At 57.0% G+C, this 9,913-nt stretch overlaps 2 protein-coding genes across 5 annotated transcripts in view; both read right to left on the reverse strand.

Annotated features, from left to right (window-relative positions):
- LOC136114196 (myosin regulatory light chain 11) overlaps window positions 1–9,913 on the reverse strand; it is a 111,132-nt gene that overhangs the window by 14,608 nt on the left and 86,611 nt on the right. The window lies entirely within an intron of this gene.
- PAGR1 (PAXIP1 associated glutamate rich protein 1) lies at window positions 1,442–9,805 on the reverse strand. Its single transcript, XM_071801348.1, has 4 exons — window positions 9,718–9,805; window positions 8,039–8,546; window positions 3,407–3,495; window positions 1,442–1,717 (listed from the first exon to the last, which is right to left on the reverse strand). The coding sequence occupies exons 2-4, from the start codon at window positions 8,542–8,544 to the stop codon at window positions 1,557–1,559; spliced, it is 756 nt and encodes a 251-aa protein (XP_071657449.1). The 5' UTR covers window positions 8,545–8,546; window positions 9,718–9,805; the 3' UTR covers window positions 1,442–1,556.

Here is a 9,913-nt window from a genome sequence, read left to right on the forward strand (position 1 = left end):
GGTTCTCCACGTCCTCTCCCTCCCCTCCTCCCATTGATTGAGGCGCCAAACCCATTTTGGGCTCAAATAACCCAGTTTTGGGGGTCAAAGAACCCAGTTTTGGGGTCGAAAAAGCCATTTTTGGGGTCAAAGAACCCATTTTTGGGGTCAAAACCCCCATTTTTTGGGTCAAATGACCCATTTTTGGGGTCGAAAAAGCCATTTTTGGGCTCAAATAACCCATTGTTGGGTCTCAAATAACCCATTTTGGGGGTCAAAAAAGCCTTTTTTGGGGTCACAACAGTCATTTCTGGGGTCAAATAACCCACTTTTGGGCTCAAATAACCCATTCTTGGGGTCAAATAACCCACACTTGGGCCTAAATAACCCACACTTGGACTCCCATCACCTGTTTTGGGGGTCAAATCACCCATTTTTGGGGTTGAAAAAACCATTTTTTGGGTCAAAAAAGCCATTTTTGGGGTCGAAAAAGCCATTTTGAGGCCCAAATAACCCAAGTTTGGGCTCAAATAACCCATTCTTGGACTCCAATAACCCATTCTTGGGAGTCAAATAACCCACACTCGGGCCTAAATAACCCACACTTGGGCCTAAATAACCCACACTTGGACTCAAATCACCTGTTTTTGGGTCAAATAACCTGTTTTTTGGGTCAAATAACCCATTTTTGGGGTGGAGGAAGCCGATTTTGGGGTGGAAGAAGCCATTTTGGGGGTCACAACAGCCATTTCTGGGGTCAAATAACCCATTCTTAGGCCCAAATAACCCATTCTTGGGGGTCAAATAACCCACTCTTGGGCCTAAATAACCCACACTTGGACTCCAATCACCCGTTTTTGGGGTCAAATAACCCGTTTTTTGGGTCAAAAAAGCCATTTTGAGGCCCAAATAACCCAAGTTTGGGCTGAAATAACCCATTCTTGGACTCCAATAACCCATTCTTGGGGGTCAAATAACCCACACTCGGGCCTAAATAACCCACACTTGGACTCCAATCACCTGTTTTTGGGTCAAATCACCCGTTTTTGGGGTCAAATAACCCATTTTTGGGGTGGATGAAGCCATTTTGGGGGTCACAACAGCCATTTCTGGGGTCAAATAACCCATTCTTAGGCCCAAATAACCCATTCTTGGGGGTCAAATAACCCACTCTTGGGCCTAAATAACCCACACTTGGACTCCAATCACCTGTTTTTGGGTCAAATCACCCGTTTTTGGGGTCAAATCACCCGTTTTTGGGGTCAAATAACCCGTTTTTTGGGTCAAAAAAGCCATTTTGAGGCCCAAATAACCCAAGTTTGGGCTCAAATAACCCATTCTTGGACTCCAATAACCCATTCTTGGGCGTCAAATAACTCACACTCGGGCCTAAATAACCCACACTTGGGCCTAAATAACCCACACTTGGGCCTAAATAACCCACACTTGGACTCCAATCACCTGTTTTTGGGTCAAATCACCCGTTTTTGGGGTCAAATAACCCGTTTTTGGGGTCAAATCACCCGTTTTTGGGGTGGAGGAAGCCGATTTTGGGGTGGATGAAGCCGATTTTGGGGTCAGCAGGGCGGTTTCTGGGCGCCGCGGCGCGCGGGCCCGGGCGGGAAGAGCTCCACGGGGTCCTGCCCGGTGCGCAGCAGCTGCTGCTCCAGCGCCTGGTGCCGCTTCATGTCCCACAGCACCTTGTCCAGCGCCGCCCGCCGCGACACGCGGCCCGGGCCTGCAACACCCGAAAACCACGCAATTCAACCCAAACCGCCCGCCCCCACACGCGGCCCGGGCCTGCAACCCAAAATCGCCGCAATTCAACCCAAAGCGCCCGCCGCCACACGCGGCCCGGGCCTGCAACACCCGAAAACCACGCAATTCAACCCAAACCGCCCGCCGCCACACGCGGCCCGGGCCTGCAACCCAAAATCACCCCAATTCAACCCAAAGCGCCCGCCCCCACACGCGGCCCGGGCCTGCAACACCCGAAAACCACGCAATTCAACCCAAACCGCCCGCCGCCACACGCGGCCCGGGCCTGCAACCCAAAATCACCGCAATTCAACCCAAAAGTACTTGGGGAGGTTGGGGGAGATCTGGGGGAGATTTGGGGGAGATTTGGGGGAGATTTGGGGGAGATTTGGGGGAGATTTAAGGGAAATTTAAGGGAAATTTAGGGGAAATTTGGGGGAAATTTGGGGGAGATTTGGGGGAGATTTGGGGGAGATTTGGGGGAGATTTGGGGGAGATTTAGGGGGAGATTTGGGGAAAAATTTAGGGGAAATTTAGGGGAAATTTGGGGGAAATTTGGGGGAAATTTAAGGGGAAATTTAAGGGGAAATTTGGGGGAGATTTGGGGGAGATTTGGGGGAGATTTGGGGGAGATTTGGGGGAGATTTGGGGGAGATTTGGGGGGAAATTTAAGGGGAGATTTGGGGAAAAATTTAGGGGAAATCTAGGGGAAATTTGGGGGAAATTTGGGGGAAATTTAAGGGGAAATTTGGGGGAGATTTGGGGGAGATTTGGGGAGGAACGTGGGGCCCACAACCCCAAAAACGCCAGAATTCAACCCAAAGCGCCCGCCCCCACACGCGGCCCGGGCCTGGAACCCAAAAACACCGCAATTCAACCCAAAAGTAGTGGGGGAGATTTGGGGGAGATCTGGGGGAGATTTGGGGGAGATCTGGGGGAAATTTGGGGGAAATTTGGGGGAAATTTGGGGGAAATTTAGGGGGAAATTTAGGGGGAAATTTAGGGGAGATTTAAGGGAAATTTAGGGGAAATTTGGGGGAAATCTGAGAGAAATTTAAGGGAAGATTTGGGGGAGATTTGGGGGGAAATGTAAGGGGAAATTTAGGGGGAGATTTGGGGGAAATTTGGGGGAAAATTTAGAGGAAATTTAGGGGAAATTTAAGGGAAAATTTGGGAAATTTGGGGGTAATTTGGGGGAAATTTGGGGGGAAATTTGGGGGGAAATTTGGGGGGAAATTTGGGGGGAATTTGGCGGGAATTTTGGGGGAAATTTAGGGGAAATTTGAGGGGAAATTCAGGGGAAATTCGGGGGAAATTTGAGGGGAATTTTGAAGGGAAATTTGGGGAAAATTTGGCGGGAATTTCGAGGGGGATTTGGGGGATTTTAAGGGAATTTTGGGGGAAATTTTGGGGGGAATTTTGGGGGGAATTTGGCGGGAAGCTCTGGGGTTTCCAGGGATGTAAGGGCAGCGCGTGGGGGTTAACGAGGGGTTGGTGAGGGGTTAGTGAAGGGTTAATGAGGAGCTAATGAGGAGCTAATGAGGGGTTAATTAGCAGTTAAAGAGGGGCTAACGAGGGGCTAACGAGGGGTTAATGAGGGGCTAATGAGGGGCTAAGGAGGGGTTAATTAGCGGTTAACGAGGGGCTAACGAGGGTCTCGGGGCCTCACCGTGCGCCCTCCGTCGGTCGATGAGCGGCTGCGGCGCCACGGGCTCCAGGGGCTCGTCCTCGAACTCGAACTGCGGCACCACCCGCGGCCTGGGCACAGAAACCCCCCCAGCTCCCTCAGTCCCCCCCAAATCGCCCTCACAATCCCCCCCAAATCGCCCTCACAATCTCCCCCAAATCGCCCTCACAATCCCCCCCAAATCGCCCTCCCAGTCCCCCCCAAATCGCCCTCACAATCCCCCCCAAATCGCCCTCACAATCCCCCCCAAATCGCCCTCCCAGCCCCCCCCAAATCGCCCTCACAATCCCCCCCAAATCACCCTCACAATCCCCCCCAAATCGCCCTCCCAGCCCCCCCCAAATCACCCTCACAATCCCCCCCAAATCGCCCTCACAATCCCCCCCAAATCGCCCTCCCAGCCCCCCCCAAATCGCCCTCACAATCCCCCCCAAATCGCCCTCACAGCCCCCCCCAAATCGCCCTCACAATCCCCCCCAAATCGCCCTCCCAGCCCCCCCCAAATCGCCCTCACAGCCCCCCCCAAATCGCCCTCACAGCCCCCCCCAAATCGCCCTCACAATCCCCCCCAAATCGCCCTCACAATCCCCCCCAAATCGCCCTCACAATCCCCCCCAAATCGCCCTCACAGTCCCCCCCAAATCGCCCTCCCAGCCCCCCCCAAATCGCCCTCCCAGCCCCCCCCAAATCGCCCTCACAGCCCCCCCCAAATCGCCCTCACAATCCCCCCCAAATCGCCCTCACAATCCCCCCCAAATCGCCCTCACAGTCCCCCCCAAATCGCCCTCCCAGCCCCCCCCAAATCACCCTCACAATCCCCCCCAAATCGCCCTCCCAATCCCCCCCAAATCGCCCTCCCAGCCCCCCCCAAATCGCCCTCCCAGCCCCCCCCAAATCGCCCTCACAGCCCCCCCCAAATCACCCTCACAATCCCCCCCAAATCGCCCTCCCAGCCCCCCCCAAATCGCCCTCCCAATCCCCCCCAAATCGCCCTCCCAGCCCCCCCAAATCGCCCTCACAGCCCCCCCCAAATCGCCCTCCCAGCCCCCCCCAAATCGCCCTCCCAGCCCCCCCCAAATCGCCCTCACAGCCCCCCCCAAATCACCCTCACAATCCCCCCCAAATCGCCCTCCCAGCCCCCCCCAAATCGCCCTCCCAGCCCCCCCAAATCGCCCTCACAATCCCCCCCAAATCGCCCTCACAGCCCCCCCCAAATCGCCCTCACAATCCCCCCCAAATCGCCCTCACAGCCCCCCCCAAATCGCCCTCCCAGCCCCCCCCAAATCGCCCTCACAATCCCCCCCAAATCGCCCTCACAATCCCCCCCAAATCGCCCTCCCAGCCCCCCCCAAATCGCCCTCACAGCCCCCCCAAATCGCCCTCACAATCCCCCCCAAATCGCCCTCACAATCCCCCCCAAATCGCCCTCCCAGCCCCCCCCAAATCGCCCTCACAATCCCCCCCAAATCACCCTCACAATCCCCCCCAAATCGCCCTCCCAGCCCCCCCCAAATCGCCCTCCCAGCCCCCCCCAAATCGCCCTCACAATCCCCCCCAAATCGCCCTCACAATCCCCCCCAAATCGCCCTCACAGCCCCCCCCAAATCGCCCTCACAATCCCCCCCAAATCGCCCTCACAGCCCCCCCCAAATCGCCCTCCCAGCCCCCCCCAAATCGCCCTCACAATCCCCCCCAAATCGCCCTCCCAGCCCCCCCCAAATCGCCCTCCCAGCCCCCCCCAAATCGCCCTCACAGCCCCCCCAAATCGCCCTCACAATCCCCCCCAAATCGCCCTCACAATCCCCCCCAAATCGCCCTCCCAGCCCCCCCCAAATCGCCCTCCCAGCCCCCCCCAAATCGCCCTCACAGCCCCCCCCAAATCGCCCTCACAATCCCCCCCAAATCGCCCTCACAATCCCCCCCAAATCGCCCTCACAGTCCCCCCCAAATCGCCCTCCCAGCCCCCCCCAAATCACCCTCACAATCCCCCCCAAATCGCCCTCCCAATCCCCCCCAAATCGCCCTCCCAGCCCCCCCCAAATCGCCCTCCCAGCCCCCCCCAAATCGCCCTCACAGCCCCCCCCAAATCACCCTCACAATCCCCCCCAAATCGCCCTCCCAGCCCCCCCCAAATCGCCCTCCCAATCCCCCCCAAATCGCCCTCCCAGCCCCCCCAAATCGCCCTCACAGCCCCCCCCAAATCGCCCTCCCAGCCCCCCCCAAATCGCCCTCCCAGCCCCCCCCAAATCGCCCTCACAGCCCCCCCCAAATCACCCTCACAATCCCCCCCAAATCGCCCTCCCAGCCCCCCCCAAATCGCCCTCCCAGCCCCCCCAAATCGCCCTCACAATCCCCCCCAAATCGCCCTCACAGCCCCCCCCAAATCGCCCTCACAATCCCCCCCAAATCGCCCTCACAGCCCCCCCCAAATCGCCCTCCCAGCCCCCCCCAAATCGCCCTCACAATCCCCCCCAAATCGCCCTCACAATCCCCCCCAAATCGCCCTCCCAGCCCCCCCCAAATCGCCCTCCCAGCCCCCCCCAAATCGCCCTCACAATCCCCCCCAAATCGCCCTCCCAGCCCCCCCCAAATCGCCCTCCCAGCCCCCCCCAAATCGCCCTCACAGCCCCCCCAAATCGCCCTCACAATCCCCCCCAAATCGCCCTCACAATCCCCCCCAAATCGCCCTCCCAGCCCCCCCCAAATCGCCCTCCCAGCCCCCCCAAATCGCCCTCCCAGCCCCCCCAAATCGCCCTCACAGCCCCCCCCAAATCGCCCTCCCAGCCCCCCCCAAATCGCCCTCACAATCCCCCCCAAATCGCCCTCCCAGCCCCCCCCAAATCGCCCTCCCAATCCCCCCAAATCGCCCTCACAATCCCCCCCAAATCGCCCTCCCAGCCCCCCCCAAATCGCCCTCCCAGCCCCCCCAAATCGCCCTCACAATCCCCCCCAAATCGCCCTCACAGCCCCCCCCAAATCGCCCTCACAATCCCCCCCAAATCGCCCTCACAGCCCCCCCAAATCGCCCTCCCAGCCCCCCCCAAATCGCCCTCCCAATCCCCCCCAAATCGCCCTCCCAGCCCCCCCCAAATCGCCCTCACAATCCCCCCCAAATCGCCCTCACAATCCCCCCCAAATCGCCCTCACAGCCCCCCCCAAATCGCCCTCCCAGCCCCCCCCAAATCGCCCTCCCAGCCCCCCCCAAATCGCCCTCACAGCCCCCCCAAATCGCCCTCACAATCCCCCCCAAATCGCCCTCACAATCCCCCCCAAATCGCCCTCCCAGCCCCCCCCAAATCGCCCTCACAATCCCCCCCAAATCGCCCTCACAATCCCCCCCAAATCACCCTCACAATCCCCCCCAAATCGCCCTCACAATCCCCCCCAAATCGCCCTCACAGCCCCCCCCAAATCGCCCTCACAATCCCCCCCAAATTTCCCCCTAAGTTCCCCCCAAATTGCCCTCAAAATCCCCCCCAAACTTCCCCCCAAATTTCCCCCAAAATTCCCCCAAAATTTCCCCCTAAATTCCCCCCAAATTCTCCCAAATTTCCCTCAAAATCCCCCCCAAACTTCCCCCAAACTTCCCCCAAACCTCCCCCAAACCTGCCGCCAAATTCCCCTCCATAATCCCCCCAAATTTCTCCTCAAAATCTCCCAAATTTCCCTCAAAATTCCCCCCAAATTTCCCCTCACAATTCCCCCCAAATTTCCCTCAAAATTCCCACCAAATTTCCCCCAACTTTTCCCCAAATTTCCCCCAAATCTCCCTCAAAATTCCCCCCACATTCTTCCCCAAATCTCCCCCAATTCTCTCCCAAATTTCCCCCAAATTATCCCCAAATCTCCCCCCAATTTCCCTCAAAATTTCTCCCAAGTGCCCCAAAATCTCCCTCAAATCTCCCCCAAATCCCCCCTTAAATTCCCTCTCAAATCTCTCCTTAAATTTCCCAAAATTTCCCCCAAATTTCCCCTCAAATTTTCCCCAAATCTCCCCCAAATTTCCCCACAAATCTCCCCCAAATTTTCCCCTCAAATTTTCCCCAAATTTCCCTCAAATTTCCCCAAATCGCCCCCAAATTTTCCCCTAAATTTTCCCAAATTTCCCCCAAATTTTCCCCAAATCTCCCCCAAATTTCTCCCTAAATTCCCCCAAATTTCTCCCTAAATTTCCTCAAATTCCCCCCAAATTTCCCTCAAATTTTCCCCAAATCTCCCTCAAATTTCCCTCAAATTTTCCCCAAATTTCCCTCAAATTTTCCCCAAATTTCCTCAAATTTCCCTCAAATTTTCCCCAAATTTCCCTCAAATTTCCCCAAATTTCCCTCACATTTTCCCCAAATTTCCCCTCAAATTTCCCCAAATTTCACTCAAATTTCCCCCAAATTTCTCCCCAAATTTTCCCCAAATTCCCCCCAATTTTCCCTGAAATTTCCCCAAATTTCCCTCAAATTTTCCCCAAATTTCCCCTCAAATCTCCCCCAAATTTTCCCCAATTTTTCCCCAAATTTCCCCTCAAATTTCCCCCAATTTTCCCCCAAATTCCCCCCAAATTTCCCCTCAATTTCCCCCAAATCTCCCCCCAATCTCCCCCCGATCCCCCCCAGTCCGCACTTGTGCGGGGGCAGGGCGGGCCGCTCGTCGTGGCGCTGCGGCTCGGGGGGCTCCTGGGGGTGGGGGGTGGGGGGCCGGCGGGGCCGGGAGCCCCCCCGCAGGCGCAGGGTCCCGTGCCGCTCGATCAGCTCCAGCAGGCGCCGCAGCTCGGGGGGCGCGGGCGCCCAGCCCCCGCCTTCCTCCTCCTCCTCCTCCGCGTCGCTGCACGGGACGCACCAATCGGCGCCCTCCTTGTCCCAATCGGCGCCCTCCTTGTCCCAATTAGCGCCTTCGTTACCGCAATTAGCGCCTTCGTTACCGCAATTAGCGCCCTCGTTACCCCAAGGGGCGTCCTTCCGGTCCCAAGGGGCGTCCTTCCGGTCCCACGGGGCGTCCTTCCGGTCCCACGGGGCGCCCTTCCGGTCCCACGGGGCGCCCTTCCGGTCCCAAGGGGCGCCCGGGGGGTCCTCGCCGCCCGTCATGGCCGCCGGGCTGGGGGAGGCGGGAGCGGCGGCCTCGGCCGCCATGGCTGCAAATGGAGGGTTAATTAGCTTAGAACTGCGTTAATTACAGAGAGAAACGGGCGGTTTCACTCAGGAATGGGTTAATTAATTCATACGTTCCGTTGTTTGCCGTGGAAATGGGGGTTTAGCTTCGGAAAGTGGGGGTTTGGCCTCGGAAATTGCGGATTTAACCTCAGAAAATGGGGAATTAACCTCAGAAATTGAATTATTTACCTCAAAAAATGGGGGATTTGCCTCACAAAATGGGGATTTACCCTCAGAAAATGGGGATTTAACCTCAGAAAATGGGGATTTAACCTCAGAAAATGGGGATTTAGCCTCGGAAAGTGGGGTTTTAGCCTCAGAAAATGGGGGGTTTGCCTCAGAAATTGAATTGTTTGCCTCAGAAAATGGGGATTTAACCTCAGAAAATGGGGATTTAACCTCAGAAAATGGGGATTTACCTCAGAAAATGGGGATTTAACCTCAGAAAATGGGGATTTAACCTCAGAAAATGGGGATTTACCTCACAAATTGAATTGTTTACCTCAGAAAATGGGGATTTAACTTGAAAAAATCGGGGTTTTGCCTCAAAAAATGGGGATTTAACCTCAAAAATTGGGGGATTTGCCTCAGAAAATGGGGATTTAACCTCAGAAAATGGGGGTTTTGCCTCAGAAAATGGGGATTTAACCTCAAAATGGGTTCATTACCTTACAAATTGAATTATTTACCTCAAAAATCAGGGGATTTAACCTCAGAAAATGGGGATTTAACCTCAGAAAATGGGGATTTAGCCTCAGAAAATGTAGATTATTTACCCCCCCATTCCCAGTGTGGCCATGCCGGGGGTCACTGGTTCATACTGGGAATGGGGGGGGGGTTACTGGGCCATACTGGGAATGGGGGGGGGGTTACTGGGCCATACTGGGAATGGGGGGGGGTTACTGGGCCATACTGGGGGTCACTGGGCCATACTGGGGGGAATGGGGGGGGGGTTACTGGGCCATACTGGGGGTTACTGGGCCATACTGGGAATGGGGGGGGGTTACTGGGCCACACTGGGGGGAATGGGGGGGGTTACTGGGCCATACTGGGGGTTACTGGGCCATACTGGGAATGGGGGGGGGGTTACTGGGCCATACTGGGGGTCACTGGGCCATACTGGGAATGGGGGGGGGGGCGCTGGGCTCCTACCGGCTCCGCTGTGTCCTCAATGGCGGCCGCGTCCCCGCCCTTTCCCCCCGCCCACCTCCCCGGAACCACCCAATCAGCGCCCTCTCCCTTGCCCGCACCGCCCTCTGATTGGCCGCCCCTTTCCCTTAACCCCGCCCCCTCCCTGGCACGCCCGCTTCCCTGCCGCCTCAGCGCCCCCAGCGCGCATGCGCCGCCT

Source organism: Patagioenas fasciata, chromosome 37 (genome assembly GCF_037038585.1).
Source record: "Patagioenas fasciata isolate bPatFas1 chromosome 37, bPatFas1.hap1, whole genome shotgun sequence".
NCBI lineage: Eukaryota > Metazoa > Chordata > Aves > Columbiformes > Columbidae > Patagioenas > Patagioenas fasciata.

Bases quoted from the DNA above. Each gene is read 5' to 3' on its own strand.
- PAGR1 (XM_071801348.1), bottom strand. From the start codon at position 8,544: ATGGCGGCCGAGGCCGCCGCTCCCGCCTCCCCCAGCCCGGCGGCCATG. The intron at 3,496-8,038 runs GTGCGGACTGGG...TTCTGTGCCCAG, and splicing joins CCCGCCCTGCCCCCGCACAA to GCCGCGGGTGGTGCCGCAGT. The intron at 1,718-3,406 runs GTGAGGCCCCGA...CGGGTGTTGCAG, and splicing joins CGACCGACGGAGGGCGCACG to GCCCGGGCCGCGTGTCGCGG.